The sequence below is a fragment of the Entelurus aequoreus genome, linkage group LG05 (assembly GCF_033978785.1).
Source record: "Entelurus aequoreus isolate RoL-2023_Sb linkage group LG05, RoL_Eaeq_v1.1, whole genome shotgun sequence".
Classification (NCBI taxonomy): Eukaryota; Metazoa; Chordata; class Actinopteri; order Syngnathiformes; family Syngnathidae; genus Entelurus; species Entelurus aequoreus.
The window spans coordinates 15,878,288-15,905,915 of NC_084735.1; the positions used below are offsets into that span (position 1 = coordinate 15,878,288).

A 27,628-nucleotide genomic window follows, 5' to 3' on the forward strand; every position below is an offset into this window, starting at 1 on the left:
TATTCAATTCCTATTTATTTTTTATTTTATTCTGTTCTATTTGATTCTTATTTTATTGTATTCTATTATGTTCTCTTCATTTTATGCTGTTGTACATTTTATTCAATTCTATTCTATTTTCTTCTATTTTTATCTTGTTTTTACTTGATTCTATTCTGTCTATTTTATTTGAGTCTATTCTATTTCCTATCTATTTATTTTATTGAACTCTATACTAGTCTATTATCTTCTATTTTATCTTGTTTATTTTATTCCTATTTATTTTAGATTTTAGTCTATTCTGTTCAATTCCTATTTATTTGATTTTATTCAATTCTATACTATTCTATCTTCTTCTATTTTTTATCTTGTTTTATTGTATTTTAATATTTTCGGTTCCTATTTATTTTCATTCTATTGTGTTCTCTTCATTTTATGCCGTTGTATATTTTATTCAATCCAATCCAATCCACTTTATTTATATAGCACATTCAAACAACAAAAATGTTTCCAAAGTGCTGCACGACAATATTAAAAACAATATTAAAATATTATCCTTAGCTCCACCAATGACTGAATAAGAAAATAAATATAAAAACAATATGAAAATACTATTTTTCAATTCTATACTATTCTATTTTGTGCTATTTGTATCGGGTTTTTACTTTATTCTATTCTATGTATATGTATTTTATTTGAGTCTATTATATTGCATTCCTATTTATTTTATTTGATCCATGTATATATTCTATTTTCTTCATTTTTTAATCTCGTTTTACTTTATTCTATTCCTATTTATTCTATTTTAGTCTATTCTATTTCATGCCTATTTAGTTTATATTTATTCAATTCTATACTGTTCTCTTTTGTTTTATCTTATTTTATTTTGTTGTTTTCTATTTTATTCCTATTTTGTTAGTCTATTTTTAAAATCTTATTTCATGTTTTAGTCTGGTTCTCTTCATTTTATGCTATTGTATCTTATTGTAATCTATTTTATTATTTATTTCAATAATAATCATCACAATAATAATAATACTCAAAAATCCCTCATTCAAGTAGCTGCCTTCAAACAGTGCAGCGTGTCTCCTCTGGGGGGCGCCAGAGGGCTTCGCCGCAACTTGAGAAAAACAGAGAAAAAAACGTTTTCAAAGTAAACTTCAGCTCCAGTCAAAAAACAAAAATGGATAAATTTTTAGTTCTTGAGAAACAAGAACCAGAGCAGCCTTTATTTTGAAGCTGTATGAAAGACGAGCGGTAGAAATGGATGGATGAAAGAACATTTGGCGACATGTTGTTCTAGTTCCCATCTGGACCAGGACCAAAAAGCCTGAATGGGTCCACACAGAACCGAGCCGACTATGGCTGCGTTCCAAACTTGTTGACAAAAGAATGGGACTAAAAAAGCTTGTTGTCATTCTACACACTCTTTGCTCGCCAACAATCAGCAGACAATGTGGCGTTCAGGGGCTGTAGGATATTGAAGCATTCAAACGGAGGTGTGTGTGTTTAACGAGTCACACAACAGCCACAGCCACGCCCCCTTCCAGGAGAGGGCGTGGTCTCTCGCTGTACACTCCACACAGACACGAAGACAACTTGCCACTAAAGTTCCCACGCATGGAGCCCACGGAGACCGTCGCGTAAGAAGGTAAAGTAAAGTACTTTTGAGCGTCGTGTTTGGTGTTTTGTGCGCTCGCTCGAATTGTGAGACTGTCGCTTTAAAATGGACAAACAAACAAACATGGCGACAGGTGTCCTGGCTCACGCGCGCTGTCTGCCGATGGTCATCATTTAGAGTTTAGCGCTCAGTTGGAGGCTTCAAAACAAGCGAAGGTGACAAAAAAAAGGACAAAACAAGCGAAGGTGAAAAAAAAGGGCCGCTGGTCGTGTGAAGATGTTGTTTTTCAACACTTGATTACTTCCGGTTAGACCGCCAGCCACTGCGCACGCGCCAATTAGGACATTCTAAAGCTGTACACTTCCGCCCCGGGCAACACACACACACTCACACACTCACACACACACACTCACACACACACACTCACTCATAGGGATGATGTTTGATAAGAAATTATCGCGTTCGAGCCCATTATGGAATCCTCTTATCGCACCGATTCCTTATCAATTCTCTTATCGAATCCAGATAGGTTGTTGTATATGGAAAAAAACACAATATTTGGTTCAACAAAAGGTCACTTTTGTTTTATAAGAAAAAAACTAAAATAAATAAATAAATATTGACTGTTACCCCCCTAAAAAAATAAAATAAATACATATTGACTGTTGTTACCCAAAGTATATTAAGTGGGATTTTTCAGAAAAACAAATATATATAGTAACACAAAAACAACCTGTCTCTGCGATCACTATAGGTGTATAAATAATAATACAGTGTTAAATAAAATCAGTCCCTTGGGCACAAAACTGAAAATAATACAGCTCTCCAAAAAGTGCACTTCTACTGCTATTAGAACATACTAACTACACACACACAGGCAGACAGCTAACAAACAATCCAAGACGTCTAATAAAGTTCCAAAGCAGATTAATCCATTTAGGCTCTTTATTGTTGTTGATCTTGCTTTGTCTTTTCCTATCTTTACTTTTGTCTTGCACTGGACGTTTTTTTTTTGTTTTTTTTTAAACTGAAATACACACAATGACAAATGTATAAGCTATGTGGTTCAATAACATACTGAAATGTAATACAAAATATGTAAATATTAGCTTCACACAAATATACAGTACTATCATCAAACAAATACTTCTGAGTGTTGAAACTATTTCGATGGTGGAAATACACGACTGGCAGCCATTTTAAGTCCTCAAAACATCCATTAAAACAGTGCACAAAAATCGTTTTTCAATAAACATCTTAGTATCAAATGTAACCACTTTCCACCTTAATATTGAGTTACATAAACAAGTTAAACAGTTTACTTACATACTTTTCTTTTCCAAGGCTTGTAAGAGCTAACACAACTTGTCTACTTCTCAATTGTCTCATGAACTGGACTAACATCGTCAACCCGGAAGTGCCCAAACTATTGACGCGTAGTATTTTCATATCGCCACAAGGTGAGAGTCTACAATCAAATGGGCATAAATTTGCCCATTTGGGATTCGTTCCCAGGGATTCGAATAAAGAACCAACTCTTTTTCTTTACTATAGTGGCCTCGATAACGGGAACCGGTTCTCAGAAAGGGATTCGAGTCCATGGAATCGGTTCTTTTCTTATCGAACAACCGGGAGAATCGGTTTCGAACATCATCCCTACTTATACACACACACACACATATGCTGGTTATCATTTGGAATGGGGACCAAGTTTTTGATCATGACTTGTGGGACCACCCTTTCTACAGGTTGTGGAGGCTTTAAAAAATGGTGTAAAATGGCCACTGGCCAGTTAGTTCATACACGTCTTTAAATCTCTGCATTGATGAAGTAATGTGCTGATCATTCTTACTGGGGACCCTGGGGAAAAAAGAGTTCATATGGTTCATGGGGACCAAAATTTAAATCATTTTGCATAATTCACACAAATTTGTACGTGACTACTGAGGACCATTAAAAAATGAATAAAAAAGGCAGCAAGTGCAGTACCAGCTACAGCCCGATGAGGGGGCTGCTGTGCAAATGTCTTACACTCAAACTAACCGGTAAACATGTTTTATGGGCCTAAGCTTAAAAATCACTTAGGCATCTTCAGAATGGATCTGACTATCATTTAAAAAGGTTTCCCTTTAGGGCAGTGGTTCCCAACCACCGGGCCGCAGAATTTTTATTTTTTTTTAAAATATTTTTTTTATTTTTTATTAAATCAACATAAATAACACAAGATACACTTACAATTAGTGCACCAACCCAAAAAACCTGGACATGTTTCAAACATTGGCGGCGTTTTTGCGTGAGACTGAGCCTGCGCCTTCATTCACCAAGCTGCTGCACGATCACCTGTCTGTGCTTTTAAAAGAGTTTGAGCGCTACTTCCCAACTTCAAAAGACCCACGAACTGCCAAGGAATGGATCCGCGACCCATTTGTCAACAAAGCAGATGAATCCAGCATGTCTGTGCAAGAAGAAGATCAAATGCTGGAGATCGCAAATGACGGCAGCCTTAAAAGTGTGTTTCAGACAAAAACTCTGCCTGTTTTCTGGATTAAAGGCCTACTGAAAGCCACTACTACCGACCACGCAGTCTGATAGTTTATATATCAATGATGAAATCTTAACATTATAACACATGCCAATACGGCCGGGTTAACTTATAAAGTGACATTTTAAATTTGCCGCTAAACTTCCGGTTCGAAACGCCTCTGAGGATGACGTATGCGCGTGACGTAGACCGGGGAACACGGGTATGCCTTCCACATTGAAGCCAATACGAAAAAGCTCTGTTTTCATTTCATAATTCCACAGTATTCTGGACATCTGTGTTCGTGAATCTGTTGCAATCATGTTCATTGCATTATGGAGAAGGAAGCTGAGCAAGCAAAGAAGAAAGTTGTCGGTGCGAAATGGACGTATTTTTCGAACGTAGTCAGCAACAACAGTACACAGCCGGCGCTTCTTTGTTTACATTCCCGAAAGATGCAGTCAAGATGGAAGAACTCGGATAACAGAGACTCTAACCAGGAGGACTTTTGACTTCGATACACAGACGCCTGTAGAGAACTGGGACAACACAGACTCTTACCAGGATTACTTTGATTTGGATGACAAAGACGCAGACGTGCTACTGTGAGTATGCAGCTTTGGCTTGTAAACATTTGATCGCTTGACCGTATGTGCGCAACTTTTTTTTGCGTATGTACGTAACTTTTTAAAAATATATAAGCTTTATGAACCTTGGGTTAGGTGAACGTTCTTTTGGGCTGAGTGATTGTGTGTGTTGATCAGGTGTTTGAATTGTATTGGCGTGTTCTATGGAGCTAGGAGCTAGCATAGGAGCTAGGAGCTAGCGTAACAAACACGCAGGTGTTTTTATGCAGGATTAATTTGTGGCATGTTAAATATAAGCCTGGTTGTGTTGTGGCTAATAGAGTATATATATGTCTTGTGTTTATTTACTGTTGTAGTCATTCCCAGCTGAATATCAGGTCACCCCCGGCTCTCACAGCATCTTCCCTATCTGAATAGCTTCAACTCCCCACTAGTCCTTCACTTGCACTTTACTCATCCACAAATCTTTCATCCTCGCTCAAATTAATGGGGAAATTGTCGCTTTCTCGGTCCGAATCTCTCTCACTTCATGCGGCCATCATTGTAAACAATAGGGAACTTTGCGTATATGTTCAACTGACTACGTCACGCTACTTCCGGTAGGGGCAAGCCTTTTTTTTTATCAGATACCAAAAGTTGCAATCTTTATCGTCGTTGTTCTATACTAAATCCTTTCAGCAAAAATATGGCAATATCGCGAAATGATCAAGTATGACACATAGAATAGATCTGCTATCCCCGTTTAAATAAAAAAAATTCATTTCAGTAGGCCTTTAAAGTCATGGCAGAATACCCCGAGATCGCCACCACAGCACTGAAAACACTGTTGCCATTTCCAACATCCTATCTGTGTGAAGCGGGATTTTCTGCAGTGACAGCCACCAAAACAAAACAACGTAGCAGACTGGACATAAGCAACACACTTCGGGTGTCTTTGTCTGCCATTACCCCCAGTTGGGACCGTCTCGTTGCAGAGAAACAAGCTCAGGGCTCCCATTGGTTTAGCGTTACGGTGAGTTAAAAATCTCATGCGCTTTATATTTGTTTTTTATGTTGTATCTGCATCTTATTTTGAAGGCATGTAAACGTTACCATAGCAACGAAAATCAGAGCGCGTTTGGGCAGAGGGAGGTGAGGGAGAGGAGGAGCTTGTGAGTCGACTCGGGCACACAAACATGCAGGAGGCTTATCTGACGGTTCAAACTGACAACTTTATTTCAGCTGTTGAAAAATAACATTCATAATGAAAGTAGTGTGGAATTGCTAATTCTTGTGATTTTTATATTTTTCCACGTGATTTTTTTATTTATGTAATGGGCAGAGAGGAAGTTACCAGAGACGTTGATGTTATACTGATGTTATGTTGTTGGCGCAATGTGCTAATAAAGGTCCATATGAGTACACAGTGGATTCACGTTTATTATTTTACTTTTTTCATGAAAAAAAAAATAAAAAAAATCACCCACCCCGCTGGGCCGCGGGACAAATTATCAAGCGTTGACCGGTCCGCAGCTACAAAAAGGTTGGGGACCACTGCTTTAGGGGACCTGTTTTTTTGTCCCCATACCGTCAGAGGTCCCCTAAAGGTGACTGTGTAAACAGAGCCATGTCCCCATTAAGTAAGCATTGCCAGAATACACACACACACTTGTACACACTCACTTACTTATATACACACACACTTACTTACTTACTTATACACAAACACACACACTTACTTATACTGTACACACACACACATACTTATACACACACACACACACACATATTTACTTACTTATACACACACACACATACTTGCTTACACACACACACTTACTTACTTACTTACACACACACACACACACACACACTTACTTATACACACACTTACTTACTTATACACACACTTACTTACTTACTTATACACACACATACTTACTTATACACACACACACATACTTACTTACTTATACACACACACACACATACTTACTTATACACACACACACATACTTACTTATACACACACATACTTATACACACACACACATACTTACTTACTTTCATTTTCATTTTTATTTATCTCCTTCATTGATGTGCATCTTTGATAGACAATTATAACCCAATTTTTCAGTTACACCGTTACACACCAATGCCTGAGAAGGAGCAGGATGAAGAAAAATCTTATATTTTCCTGCCCCCTTCACATAATACATAGTCTTACTTAATGATATGTGAACCAACAATTACATCCAAATATAACGAAAACAAAACAAAACAAAAAAAAAACACAAGTGCAAACCGAACAAAAAAACAAAAGAACTAATATACACCTCACGGGATGATACAAAACAAATACAAAACCAGGCAAAAAACACACACATACTTACTTATACACACACTTACTTACTTACTTATACACACACATACTTATACACACACACACACACACATATTTACTTATACACACACACATACTTACTTACTTATACACACACACACACACACAAACTTACTTACTTACTTACTTATACACGCACACATACTTACTTATACACACACATACTTATACACACACACACATATTTACTTACTTATACACACACATACTTACTTATACACACACACATACTTACTTATACACACACATACTTACTTATACACACACACATACTTACTTATACACACACACATACTTACTTATACACACACACACACACACACACACACATACTTACTTACTTACTTATACACACACACACATACTTACTTACTTACTTATACACACACACACATACTTACTTACTTACTTATACACACACACACATACTTATACACACACACACATACTTACTTACTTACTTATACACACACACACATACTTATACACACACACACACACACACACATACTTACTTATACACACATACTTACTTACTTATACACACACACACATAATTACTTATACACACACACACACATACTTACTTATACACACACTCATACTTACTTACTTATACACACACACACATACTTACTTACTTATACACACACACACATACTTATACACACACACATACTTATACACACACACATACTTACTTACTTACTTATACACACACATACTTACTTATTCACACACACATACTTACTTACTTATACACACACACCTACTTACTTACTTATACACATACACATAATTACTTATACACACACACATACTTATACACACACACATACTTACTTACTTATACACACACACATAATTACTTATACACACACACATACTTACTTATACACACACACTTACTTACTTATACACACACACACATACTTACTTATACACTCACACATACTTACTTATAAACACACACACTTACTTACTTACTTATACACACACACATACTTACTTATACACACACACACACACATACTTACTTACTTATACACACACATGCTTACTTATACACACACACACACTTACTTATACACACACACACTTACTTACTTATACACACACACATACTTACTTACACACACACACTTACTTACTTATACTCACACACACACACACTTACTTATACACACACACACCTACTTATACACACACACTTACTTACTTATACACACACACACACACACACACTTACTTATACACATGCACACACACACTTACTTACTTATACACACACACACACTTACTTATACACACACAGACTCTTACTTACTTACTTATACACACACACATACTTACTTACTTACTTATACACACACACACACACTTATACACACACACTCTTACTTACTTATACACACACACATTTACTTATACACACACACACACACACACACTTACTTACTTACTTATACACACACACACACACATATACTTACTTACTTACTTATACACACACACACACACTTACTTATACACACACACATACTTACTTACTTATACACACACACACTTACTTACTTATACACACACACACACTTACTTACTCATACACACACACACTTACTTATACACACACATATACTTACTTACTTATACACATACTTACTTACTTAAACACACACACACATACTTACTTACTTATACACACACATACTTACTTATACACACACACATACTTACTTACTTACTTATACACACACTGTTAGCTCCAATGTTAGCCACTCTGTTAGCTAGTATGATAGCATTCACCATGAATTGATTAACGTGGACTCCGACTTAAACAAGTTGAAAAACTTATTGGAGTGTTACCATTTAGTGGTCAATTGTATGGAATATGTACTGTACTGTGCAATCTACTAATAAAAGTTTCAATCAATCAATCAATAGCTGCTATATTAGCAACTCCGTTAGCTTGTATGATAGCTGCTATATTTGCTACTCTATTAGTTCCTTTATCAACCATGTTAGCTCTTTTATTTACTATATTGATGTAGCTACTCTGTTAGCCACACTGCTAGCTGCTAATTTAGCTGCCAAAACATAAAAAAACATGTACTACTTCGAGCAAAATGTTTCCTCTATTTGGAAGTGGAATTCTTGTAGGCTAAAATGTGAACATTTCTAGTGACACGGATGATAATTATAATTGTTATTATCACGTACTCTATTGATGTAGCCATAGACATCTTCTAAGGGTACGCAGCATGGTGCGCTACTGCCTACTGGCGCTGACGAGACGCGGGGCCGCCATCTTGGAGTGGTGATCCGCTCCACTCAGTGCAATTCATTTGGCAGGAGCAATGAACTGTCAGCGCATTTAATTTATCTTACCTCACTGAATACCACTGATTTTCACGCGCTTTTTTGTCATACGTGTAGCTATGATAAAGGACACATGTTTTATTATTCATAGTTTGCTTAACAGTAATAGAATATTCTCATATGCTATAAGTGACCAGACGTCCGAGATCAAAACTGGGAATATAATCCTAGAGAAGGGGGAAAAAAACGGTCAGCTATTTTTAAATTCAAGAAACAATATGATTAGGTTATATATACATGTTACATAAACAATGTATGAATACATTAGATATATATATATATTATAGATTACAGTGTTTCCCATAAACTGCCAAGATACCTGTGGCGTGGCTATGGGCGTGGTCACCATGACATCATCGAGTAATTTGCATAATTTACTACAATGATATGATTTTCTCTAAAAAGGCTCAAAAAATGTATACTTACTAATTAATAATAACAGTTTTGTTTTAAACGTCCATCCATCCATTTTACAATATAATTACAACACTTTATGTACATATTTATATACAGATTTGAACAATAAGTTATTCACTGAAATATATTTATTAATTGTGGTTCTTACAAAAAATATAACTTATAAAAATATAAAAGCTAAAATTTCTCTTAAAGCTCTGCCCCTTTAATTAGTGCATACTAAATAATTTAACTTTAGCCCACTACTACAACCATATTATTTACCAGCAACATAAAGTGAAACAGAGGCAGAGGTGTCCTGCCGCAGTCAGTAACAAATAAACAGAAAACAGTAGTGGTGGTAGATAGACACAAAGCTTCATCAAACATCTGATCCACTGAACAAAGAGCTGAACAGCCAATACGGGCATCTACATCAACTATATGATTTGCCTGAGAAGCTGGACAGGACAAAAAAAAAAAAAAAATTTAAATAATTTTTTTTTTTTTTTGTGGCGGCCTTAATTCTTTCGTGGCGGGCCGCGACAAATAAATGAATGTGTGGGAAACACTGGACTATCTCTGTTTATTCTGTCTTGACACTTTGTATTGATATTTTGTATTACATTCTTCCCTTAAATTATCATGTTTATAGTGTATATATGTATTTTATTATTTATGTCGCTTTGGATAAAAGCGTCTGCCAAATACTTCAACATAAACATATATATAAACACCTGAAAGTCTTTTTATCAGCTAAAGCCACCAATCTGTTTCACTGGATTCAGAACAAAACCAAATTCTGTCTTACCCAACAATGTTAGTATTTGAATATTGTTACTTGAAGACTTATTCCTGGTTACAATTATACTGGTAAGAAAGTATTGTCTGATACTTTGCCTAAAATGAGAAGGCATCATAATCAGTGGCGGCTGGTGAATTTTGTTTTAGGTGGGGCCAAAAGTTTTTAAACCAAACCCCTCCTACACAATCTGGACTGTGTTCCTAACTTTTACCCCTGTTGGCTTTTACAATCTTTTCATCATTGATTTGAACTTTATGTTATTCAAGTATGACATTTTTAAATGTAATTAATTTCATTGACAAGCAATTCTATTATGGTCATACTCTTGTTTGCTAGCGGCTACGATTTCAGTACTATTGAAGATCTTTGCTCCTTCTCAACTCTGTGGCAATATTCTTTTCACAAAATACAACCAATAGTACGTTAATGTTAAATCTTACTTGTGAAAAGTAATCCCCCGATTCCTATTTTCAACAGTCCGCTCATTGGAGCAGGAAAACGCTGAACACCATCTTTGTTTTTCTAGTGTCAGTTTAGGCTGCTCGCCGGCTCCTCATCACCACTTCAAGATGGCGGCCAAATTTCTCGCGTCACAGCAGCCAATGCTGCGAATGCTACGTCTACTTATAAGATGTCTATGGATGTAGCTGCTCCAATATTAGCCACTCTGTTAGCTTGTATGTTAGCTCATCTACTTTTAATTCCTCTATTAAGGCCTGTTATATACTGTATTACTGTAGCTACTCTGTTAGCTACACTGCTAGCTGCTAATTTAGCTGCCAAAACATGTACAACAGGGATGGAGGCGGAGGGGGCGGCGGGTTCCCTGGACCTGAGCCACCTGACGGAGGAGGAGCAGTCCAGCATCCTGCAGGTCTTGATGCGAGACATGGACCTGCGGCGCTGCGACCAACGACGCGTAAGGTCAGAGGTGACTTGTCATTCCGGTCCACTCACTCACCGGCCACAACATTAGGCACGGGGTAATAAACATCAACATGCATGGAAAGGTGTCCCTAATATTGTGGCCGGTGGTTGTATGTAAATATTCAAAATCTTCAGTTGTTGGGTTCTGACGGAGTTTTCGCCCTCGTGTTTTTCGCCGCCACCTCAGTGCGCTGCAGCAGACCAGGACCGACCCCAGGCTCCTGCGCACCCTGTCGGGGGCGTGGTTCAGCGAGGCGTCCGGCAGGCGCCACCGGGGCCGTGTGTCGGGCTCCGACCTCGTCCACGCCACCATACGCCGCAGGACGCCAAAGTGCAGCGGTCGGTCTTGGCGTCGCTTGTGTAATAACAGAGAGGGCGGTGATGACGTGTGTGTGTCGCCATGGTTACAGATGCATCGGTGGCCGACATGTTCAACGGTGGAAGGGAGGGGGAGGAGCCGACGAGGAGCCCCTCCCTCCAGGGGGACGGACGATTGAAGGAGTCAACAGAAGAGAATGTCAAGTCAGTTTGAAACTTTTATTTCACAGATTTGATTATTTTTTTAAATTTAATTAATGAGCGAATCTATAATCTTAATCATCATATATTTAAATTATAATTTATATTTATTTTTTGATTTCATTTAAATTGTTTTTAATATGTGCAGTATAAAGAGAAATTATCATTCGTATGCAGTGTAATATCTATCATTCATGTATTTAATGTTCATTGTTGAATTCTATAGAATAAATCTATAATACACAATTTAAAGAAAATATAATTTCAATTATTTAAATTATAATTCTTATTCTCTTTCAATTATTTCTATAGGTTATATACATGTATTTTTCAGTGTTTTTAATCTGTAAGAGAAATATGTTCTATTTAATAATTTAATTGTAATTTTTAAAATCCATCATACTCATTTCTCTACTGACATTCTTATTTGTTTTGATCTGTTATAGTCATTTCTCTAGTAATAATTAATAGCGGTTATTTTCGCTTTTTTTTTTTTTTTTTTTACAGATTCAAATAGTATTGTATGTCATTTATTTTATATTAATATTTGTATTTTATTATATATGTATATTAGTTTAAATAAAATATGAGTGAATAGTTTTAAAATGGTTAAAACATTTGTATTTTCTCTATATTTCACTTTTTTTAGCATATTTAAAAAAATATATATATATATTTTTAAATATGATTAAAAAAAAGTGAAATATCGAGAAAATACAAATTTAATTGTATTGTTTTGAATCCATCATACTAATTTCTCTATTAATGACATTCTTTTTTTTTGGATCTGTTAGTCATTTCTCTAGTAATAATTGATAGCGGTTATTTTCGCTTTTTTTTTTTTTTTTTACAGATTCAAATAGTATTGTATTTAATGTTTTATTTTATATTAATATTTTTATTTTATTATATATATATATTAGTTTTAAAAAATATGAATAAATAGTTTTAAAATGGTTAAAACATTTGTATTTTCTCTATATTTCACTTTTTTTTAGCATATTTTAAAAAAAATTAAAAAAATCCATCCATCCATTTTATACTGCTTGTCCTGTTCGGGGTCGCGGGGGTGCTGGAGCCTATCTCAGCTGCATCCGGGCGGAAGGCGGGGTACACCCTGGACAAGTCGCCACCTCATCGCAGGGCCTATATATATATATATATATTTTTTTTTTTTTTAAATATGCTAAAAAAAAAAGTGAAATACATAAAACATAATATTTATATATGATATATATATATTTTTTTTTTATATGCTAAAAAAAAAAAAAGTATAGAGACAATAAAAATGTTTTAAACATTTTAAACTATTTATTCATATTTAAAAAAATAAATAAATAAAAAATACAAATACAAATAAAAAAATATATATATATATCTTTCCAAATAAAATATTAAATATATTGCTATTTGAATCTGTAAAAAAAAAAAATCAAACACTCGGAAATAAACGCTATTAAATATAATTTTGTTTTTTTCAAAACTGTTTTTCTTTTGTGATCCTCAGAAGTTGTGAATCTCCACCCAGCAGGGAAAGTCCTCCAACAAAGGTTTGTTTCAAATATGATTCATATCCCTCATCATTTGTGCGTCACATGTGTGATTCACTAGTTGAATAGTCCACACGTTGCTGAAGGAGTGTTAGCGTTTCCAAGGTGCCTAATGGAGCGCATACAGTACATCCATACTCCCCATGCTTGATTGTTTGTGTATGCTCTCCTGTGTGTCCTTCAGGAGGCCTACAAGAGGGCCTCGGTCTCCATGTGCAGCATCCTCACCGACTTAGAGCCCGCGTCTCTGAAAGGCACCCACTTTCACTCCAGCTACACGGTACACACGCACACACATTTCTGATGACTCAGCGGGAGCTGACGCAGGACTATATGTGTGCTAGCTCAGCGGCGGCGTGAGTCTCTCCAGCTCGGGGGTCTTCGGGGTGGTGGAAGTCCAAGGCCGAATGCAGTTCTCGCTGGACTACGACGACCACAAGGAGGAGTTAAAGGTCAAAGTGCATCGCTGCGAGGACGTTGCCTCTGTGGGGGACAACCGCTCCGACTTGTAGGTGGACTCTGGGGGGCGCCACTGAGACACACGCCATCATACACTCACTCCTGCTGGTTTTTTTTCCAGGTACGTCAAGTCTTACCTGCGCCCCGACATGTCCAGCCGCAGCAAGAGGAAGACCACGGTGAAGAGGAGGACGCAGAATCCCGTCTTCGAGCAAACTCTCAAAGTGAGACACTTAACCACGCCGGTGTCAAAAAGGTGGTGGCCATTTTGACCACAGTAAAAGATGTGTGGTGTGCCGTGTTAAAATTATGGGACAGGTCACTATAAAATTAAATGTGGCAGGCCACGTTAAAAGATCTGGTGGACCACATATAATTAATAAACCACAGAATGATGACGTTAAAATTATGAGACGTGTCACAATAGAATTAAGTAGCGGGCCACATTAAAATTATTGGACGGGACATATTAGAATTAAGTGGTGGGCCACATTAAATGATGTGGCGGACCAAATAGAATGATACGGCAAGCCACAGAGTTATGTGGCGTACCACGTTAAAATGATGGGACATGACACGATAAAATGAAGTGGTGGGCCAAAATAAAATGATGGGATGGGCCATATTAGAATTAAGTGGCGGGCCACAATAAATGATGTGGCGGACCAGATAGAATGATATGGCAAGCCACAGAGTTATGTGGCGTACCACGTTAAAATTATGGGACGTGACACGATAAAATGAAGTGGTGGGCCACAATAAAGGGATGGGATGGGCCATGTTAGAATTACGTAGCAGGCCACGATAAATAATGTGGACTAAATAGAATGACATGGCAAGCCACAGAGTTATGTGGTGTACCACGTTAGAATTATGGGACATGACACGATAAAATGAAGTGGTGGGCCAAAATAAAATGATGGAATGGGCCACTTAAATGACGTGGCGGACCAAATAGAATGATATGGCAAGCCACAGAGTTATGTGGCGTACCACGTTAAAATGATGGGACATGACACGATAAAATGAAGTGGTGGGCCACGATAAAATGATGGGATGGGCCATGTTAGAATTAAGTAGCGGGCCACAATAAATTACGTGGCGGACCAAATAGAATGATATGGCAAGCCACAGAGTTATGTGGCGTACCACGTTAAAATTATGGGACATGACACGATAAAATGAATTGGTGGGCCACAATAAAATGATGGGATGGGCCATGTTAGAATTAAGTAGCGGGCCACAATAAATTACGTGGCGGACCAAATAGAATGATATGGCAAGCCACAGAGTTATGTGGCGTACCACGTTAAAATTATGGGACATGACACGATAAAATGAATTGGTGGGCCACAATAAAATGATGGGATGGGCCATGTTAGAATTAAGTAGCGGGCCACAATAAATTACGTGGCGGACCAAATAGAATGATATGGCAAGCCACAGAGTTATGTGGCGTACCACGTTAAAATGATGGGACATGACAGGATAAAATGAAATGGTGGGCCAAAACAAAATGATGGAATGGGCCACATTAAATGACGTGGCGGACCAAATAGAATGATATGGCAAGCCGCAGAGTTATGTGGCGTACAGCGTTAAAATTATGGGACATGACACGATAAAATGAAGTGGTGTACCACAATAAAGTGATGGGATGGGCCATATTAGAATTACGTAGCAGGCCACAATAAATGATGTGGCGGACCAAATAGAATGACATGGAAAGCCACAGAGTTATGTGGCGTACCATGTTACAATTATAGGACATGACACGATAAAATGAAGTGGTGGGCCAAAACAAAATGATGGGATGGGCCAGGTTAGAATTAAGTGGTGGGTCACATTAAATGACGTGGCGGACCAGATAGAATGATATGGCAAGCCACAGAGTTATGTGGCGTACCACGTTAAAAGTATGGGACATGTCAAGATACAATGAAGTGATGGGCCATGTTAGAATTAAGTGGTGGGCCACCATAAATTACATTGCAAGCCACAGAGTTATGTGGCGTAAAATTAGAATTATGGGACATGTCTTGATAAAATGAAGTGGTGGGCCACAATAAAATTATGGGACGGGCCATGGTAGAATTAGGTGGCAGGCCACACTAAATGACCACATAGAATGAAATGGCAAGCCACAGAGTTATGTGGCATACCACGTAAAAATTATAAGACATGTCACGAAAAAATGAAGTGGTGGGCCACGATGGGACGGGCCATGTGAGAATTAAGTGGTGGGCCACATAGAATGATATGACAAGTCACAGAGTTATGTGGTGTACCAAGTGAAAATTATGGGACATGTCATGATAAAATGAAGTGGCAGGCCACAATAAAATTATGGGAGGGGCCACAATAAAATGATGTGGGCTGCCACAACAAATTGATGTGACAGACCACATAAAATGATATTGCGGGCCACATTGGGCCCCAGAGCCTTGAGTTTGACACCTGTGATGTAAGGTGTTAAACTCCTGACAGGCCACACTCTCATAAAAACCCATAAGCACACACACACACACACACACACACACACACACACACACACACACATTAAAAATCATGTACATCCATAAAGCACACTGTCATTACCACCTGATCTCTTGTTGTCTTGTCAGTATAAGTTGCGTATGAGCGAGCTGACAAGTCGCATCTTGAACCTGTCCGTGTGGCACGCCGAGACCTTGGGCAGGAACGTGTTCCTGGGGGAGGTGGAGGTGGAGCTGGACCTCTGGGACTGGACCAGCACACAGCCGCTCTGGCAGGACCTGCAGCCACGGGTGAGCCAGACACTTGAGTAGCCACTTCATTGGGTACAGCCGACGCTGCATCCTGGGAATGACATCACAGCCTTCACTTCAGCCTTTTTTTGAGAAAAAACCCAAATGTGCTGCATTTGCTGGGTGTACCTAATGTAATGGCCAGTACACCTTTTACATCCTTGCTAGGCAGCCAAGGTGTTACATCATCTTGTCTGCACTCGTCCATGTCTCCCAGTTCTTCTTGAGGCCAGAGTGTGTCAGCAGTCGTGGCTCCCTCCTCTTGTCCATTAAGTTTATTCCAGAGGGCTTCCAGGGTAAGAAGCACAATGACTCTTACCTCGACACCTTCAAGACTGACACTCTCTCTTGTCTTGTCCCCTCTTGTCTTGTCCCCTCTTGTCTTGTCTTGTCCCCTCTTGCCTTATCTTGTCCCCTCTTGTCTTGTCTTGTCCCCTCTTGCCTTATCTTGTCCCCTCTTGTCTTGTCCCCTCTTGCCTTATCTTGTCCCCTCTTGTCTTGTCTTGTCCCCTCTTGCCTTATCTTGTCCCCTCTTGTCTTGTCTTGTCCCCTCTTGCCTTATCTTGTCCCCTCTTGCCTTATCTTGTCCCCTCTTGTCTTGTCCCCTCTTGTCTTGTCTTGTCCCCTCTTGTCTTGTCTTGTCCCCTCTTGCCTTGTCCCCTCTTGCCTTGTCTTATCTTGTCCCTTCTTGCCTTGTCCCCTCTTGCCTTGTCTTATCTTGTCCCCTCTTGCCTTGTCTTATCTTGTCCCCTCTTGCCTTGTCTTGTCCCCTCTTGTCTTATCTTGTCCCCTCTTGTCTTGTCTTGTCCCCTCTTGTCTTGTGTTTTACCCTCTTGTCTTGTCCCCTCTTGTCTTGTCTTGTCCCCCCTTGTCTTGTCTTGTCCCCTCTTGTCTTGTCTTTTACCCTCTTGTCCTGTCCCCTCTTGTCTTGTCTTGTCTTGTCCCCTCTTGTCTTGTCTTTTACCCTCTTGTCTTGTCCCCTCTTGTCTTGTCTTGTCCCCTCTTGTCTTATCTTGTCCCCTCTTGCCTTGTCTTATCTTGTCTTATCTTGTCCCCTCTTGCCTTGTCTTATCTTGTCTTATCTTGTCCCCTCTTGCCTTGTCTTATCTTGTCTTATCTTGTCCCCTCTTGCCTTGTCTTATCTTGTCTTATCTTGTCCCCTCTTGCCTTGTCTTATCTTGTCTTATCTTGTCCCCTCTTGCCTTGTCTTATCTTGTCTTATCTTGTCCCCTCTTGCCTTGCCTTGTCCCCTCTTGCCTTGTCTTGTCCCCTCTTGCCTTGTCTTGTCCCCTCTTGTCTTGTCTTGTCCCCTCTTGTCTTGTCTTGTCCCCTCTTGTCTTATCTTGTCCCCTCTTGTCTTGTCTTGTCCCCTCTTGTCTTATCTTGTCCCCTCTTGTCTTGTCTTGTCCCCTCTTGCCTTGTCTTGTCCCCTCTTGCCTTGTCTTATCTTGTCCCCTCTTGCCTTGTCTTATCTTGTCTTATCTTGTCCCCTCTTGCCTTGTCTTGTCCCCTCTTGTCTTATCTTGTCCCCTCTTGCCTTGTCTTATCTTGTCTTATCTTGTCCCCTCTTGCCTTGTCTTATCTTGTCTTATCTTGTCCCCTCTTGCCTTGTCTTATCTTGTCTTATCTTGTCCCCTCTTGCCTTGTCTTATCTTGTCTTATCTTGTCCCCTCTTGCCTTGTCTTATCTTGTCTTATCTTGTCCCCTCTTGCCTTGTCTTATCTTGTCTTATCTTGTCCCCTCTTGCCTTGTCTTGTCCCCTCTTGTCTTGTCTTGTCCCCTCTTGTCTTGTGTTTTACCCTCTTGTCTTGTGCCCTCTTGTCTTGTCTTTTACCCTCTTGTCTTGTCCCCTCTTGTCTTGTCTTGTCCCCTCTTGTCTTGTCTTTTACCCTCTTGTCCTGTCCCCTCTTGCCTTGTCTTGTCCCCTCTTGTCTTATCTTGTCCCCTCTTGTCTTGTCTTGTCCCCTCTTGTCTTGTCTTGTCCCCTCTTGCCTTATCTTGTCCCCTCTTGTCTTGTCTTGTCCCCTCTTGTCTTGTCTTGTCCCCTCTTGTCTTGTCTTTTACCCTCTTGTCCTGTCCCCTCTTGCCTTGTCTTGTCCCCTCTTGTCTTATCTTGTCCCCTCTTGTCTTGTCTTGTCTTGTCCCCTCTTGCCTTGTCTTGTCCCCTCTTATCTTGTCTTGTCCCCTCTTGTCATGTCCTGTCCTTCCCCCTCTTGTCTTGTCCTGTCCTGTCCCCTCTTTTCTTGTCCTGCCCCCTCTTGTCTTGTCTCCTCTTGTCTTGTCCTGTCCCCTGTTGTCTTGTCTCCTCTTGTCTTGTCCTGTCCCCTCTTGTCTTGTTTTGTCCTTTCTTGTCTTGTTTTGTCCTTTCTTGTCTTGTCATGTCTCTCTTGTCCTGTCCCCTCTTGTCTTGTCTCCTCTTGTCTTGTCCTGTCCCCTCTTGTCTTGTTTTGTCCTTTCTTGTCTTGTCATGTCTCTCTTGTCCTGTCCCCTCTTGTCTTGTCTTGTCCTGTCCCCTCTTGTCTTGTCTTGTCCTGTCCCCTCTTGTCCTGCCCCCTCTTGTCTTGTCTTGTCGTGCCCCTCTTGTCGTGTCTGGTGTGTCTGTGCCAAGGTGGTCTGCCGCTCACAGGTGAGCTCCACATCTGGCTGCAGGAAGGTCGAGGCCTGCTGTCCAAAAAAGGAGGCGCTGTTGACTCGTTTGTGCGGAGGTTAGTTTGCCTTCACGTGTCATCACCAGGGCCGCCCCCGACCAGTCAGAAGCAGAATTGTATTCACAAATTAGGGAGGAAAATTCTCACTTTATTGATGTAAACATTTTTTATACTACTTCACTCAAACTTGAAATTAATGAAATTAAAACTTAAATTAGCAAACTTTTCTACCAAACCTATATATATACATATATATATATATATATATATATATATATATATATATATATATATATATATATATATATATATATATATATATATATATATATATATATATATATATATATATATATATATATATATATATATATATATTGTCACTAGCCGTGTGGTGCACTCAGTTTGAAATTTGAAAATTAACTTTAACAGCCAGGTTGCTACAATTTATTTAAAAAAATAAAAATAAAAGCAATTAAATCTACTTGACCTTGTCCGCTGTGGATACTTCCTGAACGTTTCAAACCTAACATGCTTTCTTTGGACTCTAGACATTTGCTTAAAAGGCACACAAAGTAGCTTAGCACCTAACCGCAGCACTCTACTGACTAAACTGAGCACCGGAGATCAATCAGCCCGCCCACAATGGATGTGCAGCTGGGCACAAAATGGCACAATGGGTGGATAAAACGTTGAGCATATTTATTTATTTTTTTATTTGTGGTGCAAATGGAGGTTTCCCTGTATATTCTTAACAGTGACGGAGCAGGAAGGAGCTCGGAATAAGCTGGCGGCCTGTTATTAACTAGAAGGTGAAGCCATTTCTATAGAAATTGCGTGTGAATGCTGAACCTGAACTGCTGAAGGAATATAGAATGAATGTAGAAAATGTTTGAATGTAGGAATGGTTTGGAAATTGAGTATTGGTTTCGGTCCGCCCGAGACTCGAACCTGGGTCCTCTGGCATGAGCGACGGGCTTGCTAGGTACGCAGCTAAACACCCAAGCTGTCAACAATGTGTACAGCACGAGCTCTTAAGCTTGTTAAGGAGTGTGATACAACAGTTAAAAGTGACGTGTGTACCCATAATGCATTGCTGCGACCGTACTAAGTTTTTGGCTACTTTCTGGTACAAATCAATGTTTTTTCTTTACAATAAAATATATTATGTGATTGTAGGGAACATTGACTTGCAAACAAGTTTAATTTTAGTGAAACAAAGTTAAAACCATAACTAAGACTAATAGTTCAAATATCAATCAAAGTTTACTTATATAGCCCTTAATCACAAATGTCTCAAAGGGCTGCACAAGCCACAACAAGATCCCACATCAGGGCAAGAAAAAACTCAACCCAATGGGAACAACGAGAAAGCTTGGAAGGGACCGCAGATGTGGGGTTCCCACCTGGGCGACCGGTGCAATAGATGCAGAGTGGATCTAGTTAATAGTGTGAGAGTCCAGTCCATAGTGAGGCCAGCAGGGGATCCTCTTGCTTGTAGACACGTCGGGGGGCAGAGACGTCACCGACTGATGCATAAGGAGTGGTCACCCCGGCCGGGTCCGGACTTCATGTGAAAGTCCAGTCTATTGGGAGACCAGCAGGGGGATCATCTTGAATGCAGACACGTCAACAACTAACGCAAAGAGGAGTGGTCCATTCTGGGTCCCGACTCGGAACAACTAGCGTCTCATCCGTGGAGGCTGATCCGCGGTCATCTGATAACCTCTCCACGCAGAAGAGGGGGGCAGAAAAGAGAGACGGCAGATCAACTGGTCTAAAAGGGGTCTATTTAAAGGCTAGAGTATACAAATGAGTTTTAAGATGGGACTTAGGTGCTTCTACTTGCTAAATAATAGTACATTTACTTGATAAGTCAGCTGATAGGAGATTTCTGCATTGTTAAAAATGTAAGTAAGAATGGTGGAAGTAGTACCAATTATGTTGTCCAATATTGCGGAAAAACGTGCAAACCGGGTTTAAAAGGTAACTAGCCTCATTGCTCTATGGCGCTACGGTTAAAGTCGGTTGAAAAGAATGGGAGTAGTCAAAAGAAAAACAATTTGGATAAACTTGGTTTGATTAAAACGGTCATTTTGGGAAACTTGTGTAATACCCCTGTAAGACCCAAATATAGAAAAACCTAAAAAAATAAATATTTGACCTTTCAGATGTTGTTGTGGGAGGCATTTGATGCAGAAATTGAAGACTTTAAAAAAAAATGTTTATGTATGTTTTTAGAGGAAATGTAATATTGCAACATTGGGCTTTGATGGGAGCAGAATTTCTGTATTTGTACTCACGTTGTGAGTTAGCCCCATAACGGTATATACCATTAATAATAATCACACATTAGTTATATTTTTATGAAGTCATTTATTACAAATATGAAACAAGATAAAACTCTTAAAAAAACGCTTTTTACCCCTCTTTTATAATTGCAACAATTATATAACAAGCTCTAAATGAAATTTGATGCATCTGTTCCACAATAACTACATATGTACATGCTCTAGACATTGTAATAACAACCAAAATGAATATAAAAGACATTTTAATTACTTGAATCTGATGAATCCAGTCCAATGAAACAAATAGATGTTGTCCGAAGGAGTTCATGGCCAGAAGGCGTGACTTATAAACCAATGTACGATCCAATAGCCTTGTGAGACTGAACAATAGGACCCAATGACTATGTAAATGTGGTAAAAAAAAATATATAACAGATTGTTTTTTAGGATGGTTAAAGGCCTACTGAAATGAATTTTTTTTATTTAAACGGGGATAGCAGATCTATTCTATGTGTCATACTTGATCATTTCGCGATATTGCCATATTTTTGCTGAAAGGATTTAGTATAGAACAACGACGATAAAGATTGCAACTTTTGGTATCTGATAAAAAAAAGGCTTGCACCTACCGGAAGTAGCGTGACGTAGTCAGTTGAACATATACGCAAAGTTCCCTATTGTTTACAATGATGGCCGCATGAAGTGAGAGAGATTCGGACCGAGAAAGCGACAATTTCCCCATTAATTTGAGCGAGGATGAAAGATTTGTGGATGAGTAAAGTGCAAGTGAAGGACTAGTGGGGAGTTGAAGCTATTCAGATAGGGAAGATGCTGTGAGAGCCGGGGGTGACCTGATATTCAGCTGGGAATGACTACAACAGTAAATAAACACAAGACGTATATATACTCTATTAGCCACAACACAACCAGGCTTATATTTAATATGCCACAAATTAATCCTGCATAAAAACACCTGCGTGTTTGTTATGCTAGCTCCTAGCTCCTCTGCTAGCTCCTAGCTCCATAGAACACGCCAATACAATTCAAACAGCTGATCAACACACACAATCACTCAGCCCAAAAGACCGTTTACCTAACCCAAGGTTCATAAAGCTTATATATTTTTAAAAAGTTACGTACGTGACGCGCACATACGGTCAAGTTATCGAATGTTTAGCAGCCAAGGCTGCATACTCACGGTACCTGATATTCAGCTGGGAATGACTACAACAGTAAATAAACACAAGACATATATATACTCTATTAGCCACAACACAACCAGGCTTATATTTAATATGCCACAAATTAATCCTGCATAATAACACCTGCGTGTTTGTTATGCTAGCTCCTAGCTCCTCTGCTAGCTCCTAGCTCCATAGAACACGCCAATACAATTCAAACACCCGATCAACACACACAATCACTCAGCCCAAAAGACCGTTCACCTAACCCAAGGTTCATAAAGCTTATATATTTTTAAAAAGTTACGTACGTGACGCGCACGTACGGTACGGGTTATGCTAGCTCCTAGCTCCTCTGCTAGCTCCTAGCTCCATAGAACACGCCAATACAATTCAAACACATGATCAACACACACAATCACTCAGCCCAAAAGACCGTTCACCTAACCCAAGGTTCATAAAGCTTATATATTTTAAAAAAAGTTACGTACATACGCAAAAAAAAGCCAAAGCTGCATACTCACAGTAGCACGTCTGCGTCTTTGTCATCCAAATCAAAGTAATCCTGGTAAGAGTCTGTGTTGTCCCAGTTCTCTACAGGCGTCTGTGTATCCAAATCAAAAGTCCTCCTGGTTAGAGTCTCTGTTATCCGAGTTCTTCCATCTTGACTGCATCTTTCGGGAATGTAAACAAAGAAGCGCCGGCTGTGTACTGTTGTGGCTGACTACGTTCGAAAAATACGTCCATTTCGCACCGACAACTTTCTTCTTTGCTTGCTCGGCTTCCTTCTCCATAATGCAATGAACATGATTGAAACAGATTCACGAACACAGATGTCCAGAATACTGTGGAATTATGAAATGAAAACAGAGCTTTTTCGTATCGGCTTCAATGTGGAAGGCATACCCGTGTTCGCCGGGCTACGTCACACGCATACGTCACACGCAGAGGCGTTTCGAACCGGAAGTTTAGCGGCAAATTTAAAATGTCACTTTATAAGTTAACCCGGCCGTATTGGCATGTGTTATAATGTTAAGATTTCATCATTGATATATAAACTATCAGACTGCGTGGTCGGTAGTAGTGGGTTTCAGTAGGCCTTTAACGGTAACATTGTAATTTTACAACAAGGGGTGTTACAGGGTTAAGGGTGTCCTGAATGCGCTTTGAAATTTGAACGGAATCAATCGGATGAACGATGTGGTGGCTACAGGCAGACCAAGAATAACAAATAGATGAATTTTGGTGTAGGACATGCGCTTCTTTGGCCGTACGCACAGCGCCGGACCTGCGTATAAGGAGGGGCGTCCCTGGTCATCGCCACACATCACAGGCCCTCATAGAAGCGCCGCGCTCACACGTGTCTTTCGAACCCCCACAAAGTTACATCTTGCCCGACGCCGGCTGTCAGAGCGGCCAGAAGACGCAGGTGGTGAAGCGTGCCATCAACCCAGCGTACAACCACACCATGGTCTACGACGGCCTCCAAACCAGCGACCTGCAGGAGGCCTGCGCCGAGCTTACGTTGTGGCAGCGCGAGGGCTTGAAACTGCAAATGGTCGGAGGGATTCGACTCAGCAGCGGAACAGGTGACACGCGTCCGGACGCTGAAATGCATGACGATCTAACCCAGTCACAAACGCTGCACTTGCAGGTCAGAGCTACGGAGAGTCCGTCCACTGGATGGACTCCACGGAGGAGGAAGTGTCTGTGTGGTCGTCCATGATCGAAAACCCCAACCAGTGGGTGGAAACAACCCTCCCCATCAGAACCGACCTCGCGCGACGCTCCTCCGATTGACAGGGACTGAAAATCTTGTTACATTTCTCAGTTTTGTGATATTTTCCACGTAGACGTTGCTGTGAACGAATGGATGGGATTACCGTTTCAAGGTACATCCCTGCGCTAGTTTTTATCTCTCATTACTGCAGTGACTGTGTTATGTCATTAAATAGAAAACCTGTTTTTTAGGTTGCCTGCAGTTTAAATATTATACTAAGACAACACTTTGAATCGGACTCGTCTTACATGCCTCGAAGACACAATAGTACCACTCAAAAGTTTAGAGACATTTCTGCATCATGATGAATAAGAAATAATCCCGAAACTTTTAACTAGTATGGCACAATTATTTAATAATACAATATATATAGGCATAAATAATCATAATAATAATACTCGGACTAAACAAAACTAGAGAAACCTATTGCTGTAGTTGACATGCCATGCCGCTAGATGGCAGTGTTTTGGTATCATTCCAATGCAGAGTAAAAGCAGGCCAGTATTGCCGACACTTTACACTTGGAAGTCTTTCATTATCATTGAATGGTCGTCATGATTATGAGTACAAGGCAGTATTGTAGACAAAAATATTGTATCGACCAATGTTTTTGCGAAGAGTTTAGTACGTTCTTATGACTTTTCTGCCCCCTTGATATGTACGTACATCTGGAATTTACTCTAACACATTTCCTTGATCAAATACTCTGAAAACAACCTCGTCCACATGTTTATTGACCATAAAAAGGGTGAAACTAAAAACATGAGTAGAAAGGATGCTTCAAATAAAAACACGTACGAACATTTAATTACGAGACAGAACACCCCCCGACTGGCGGATATTAACGGCCACTACCAAACTGTCCAAAGGGATACCATGGTTTCTCTGGTGCCATAAGCAGGATTGTCTCTGTGACCGGCTGCAGGAACACTTTGGTCCCATCCTTTCTGGAGACTTTTATCTCCACTTTACAAACTCTGCCATCTTTGCTTGGGAAGACATATATTTATTAGTCCTAAAGGCCAATGGTTTCTCTTCCGTTGGTCATTCTTGAGCAGCACTACACTTCCAGGCAACAGGTTAAGTTGGGGTGAATGCCACGTTCTTCATAGCTAAAGTGTGGATAGGTACTGCTTGTTCCATCTGTCCCGAAAGGTTTGGGCCAGATGCTGTTCCATCTGTCCCAATAGGTTTGGGCCAGATGCTGGACTTGGCCTAACTGTTGCTTGTGGAGGTCTTTGACCCAGTCGCCGCTTTGTAAGAAGTGTTGCTGGTGACAGTATTTGGGTTGGTGGATACTGGTAGGAGAGGCCTGGCATTGATGATTGCAGCCACCTCTGGTATCAGTGTAGGGAGTACCTCGTGGGTCAGCTTTTGAGTTTCCGAGCTGCAGGAACATGGTGGCATCAGGGATCCTTCTTGCCACACCAATCGTCCTCTCTCATGGCCCACCCATATGAGATGTATGAGGAACTCTGAACAAGAACTTTTCCACATGTGTTGTCAATGTTAGATGGAATCTTAAACTCTTACGACGGATTATCTTTACTGGGCCCCTGATAGCAAAGAAAAGGCCTTAAGGCGTTGATGAAATATGACATGTGTAATGATTGAATGAGTTCTATGTGCACAGCTCTTACTCATACAGGTATATCGCACAGCCCACCCCTTGTACAGCATGCAGACACTGACCAAGGGTCGAAGACATCTATCCCGACATTGGTGAATGGCGAAGTTTGGGGCCTGTGACACAACCATAGATCACACCGCTTACTCGTCTTTTACCACCAACAATCTAAAATATGGCAGCCTGTGAAACACCTTCAGTGAATAGTCTGCCCTGGTGTTGTATACTTTGTTATTCTTTTAGCCAGACCTGTGTGTTTACTTCCGTACCTGACGGTTTCGGCTACAACTGTTGCCTTCCTCTGAGGTTGTCATAAGAATAACAAATTACATCATTTTTTGAAGACCTAATGAACCTCTTTGGATTATTTCCTCGTGTTGTATTTTCTGATGGTAGTGCCTGACCAGAAATGTGGAAATATGGTGTTTGCTAGGAGCTAAAGTTTAAAGGAGAGTCCTCCTCCGAATGGAGTTAAGCTTCTCTGATGCGACCCCAACTCTTAGCAGACCATCTGCATCAAAGAAAGGATCTTAGGCTTTGAGATGACTTTCTTTGGAAAGCCTTTTGCCATTCTTGGTAGAGGCACTCTTGAACTGCACCGATGGCTCTTAGCATGCAGAAGGTTCTTAAATAGCAGTTGCTGTGAGGCAAGAGGTGCCAGCCTTGGCAGCCATTAGCTTTTACTGCAGGTTTCTTCTGAAAGAGGCAAGTAATGTGGGTGAGACCAGCAATAGCATGAATCAGTGAGTTCCAGCTGGAGGATTTGTGAGAAACGTTGACAACCAATGTGTTTGATCACTGCGGTAGTTTTTTAATGTTGAGACATTCAAGAGGATCTTTGCATCCAAAGAGGTGTCTGGCTACTCAAAAGGGTCTTTTTCATTTTGGTTATGTCTCTCCTTCACTTGAAAGACGTTAGGGCAAGGTTTGAAGACTGTGGGGTCGGTTGTAGTAATGTTGAAATGATTCACTGTGAAACACCGCTCAAGCATACATTCCCAACTATCACCCATCCCAGGTCAAGTTTTTGAGCATAAGGAGCGTCACGTGGCCCATTAATTTGGTTGCGCACTTTGTGGACAGAGATGATGTCTCGCCCGAGGAGAAGCATGATGGACGCATTTGGATCCAGCTCTGGGATGAGGTTGGCAACTGATTTGAGGTGAGTATGGTTAGCTGCAGCATTAGG

General features: G+C 39.9%; 1 protein-coding gene across 2 annotated transcripts; it reads left to right on the plus strand.

Annotated features, from left to right (window-relative positions):
- The first annotated feature begins 1,485 nt into the window (after positions 1 to 1,485).
- On the plus strand, positions 1,486 to 25,905 carry LOC133650226 (synaptotagmin-like protein 2). 2 transcript variants are annotated; one of them, XM_062047223.1, is made up of 13 exons: positions 1,486 to 1,630; positions 11,469 to 11,595; positions 11,786 to 11,937; positions 12,009 to 12,120; positions 13,625 to 13,667; positions 13,852 to 13,947; positions 14,012 to 14,175; positions 14,248 to 14,350; positions 16,751 to 16,912; positions 17,130 to 17,208; positions 19,521 to 19,617; positions 24,284 to 24,621; positions 24,687 to 25,905. In XM_062047223.1, exons 2-13 carry the CDS (start codon positions 11,471 to 11,473, stop codon positions 24,830 to 24,832), a joined length of 1,617 nt encoding a protein of 538 aa, XP_061903207.1. In that variant the 5' UTR covers positions 1,486 to 1,630; positions 11,469 to 11,470; the 3' UTR covers positions 24,833 to 25,905. The 2 variants fall into 2 exon arrangements, with proteins under 2 accessions (XP_061903207.1, XP_061903208.1); XM_062047224.1 differs by having other exon boundaries at positions 24,416 to 24,621; positions 24,687 to 25,902.
- Positions 25,906 to 27,628: the final 1,723 nt, after the last annotated feature.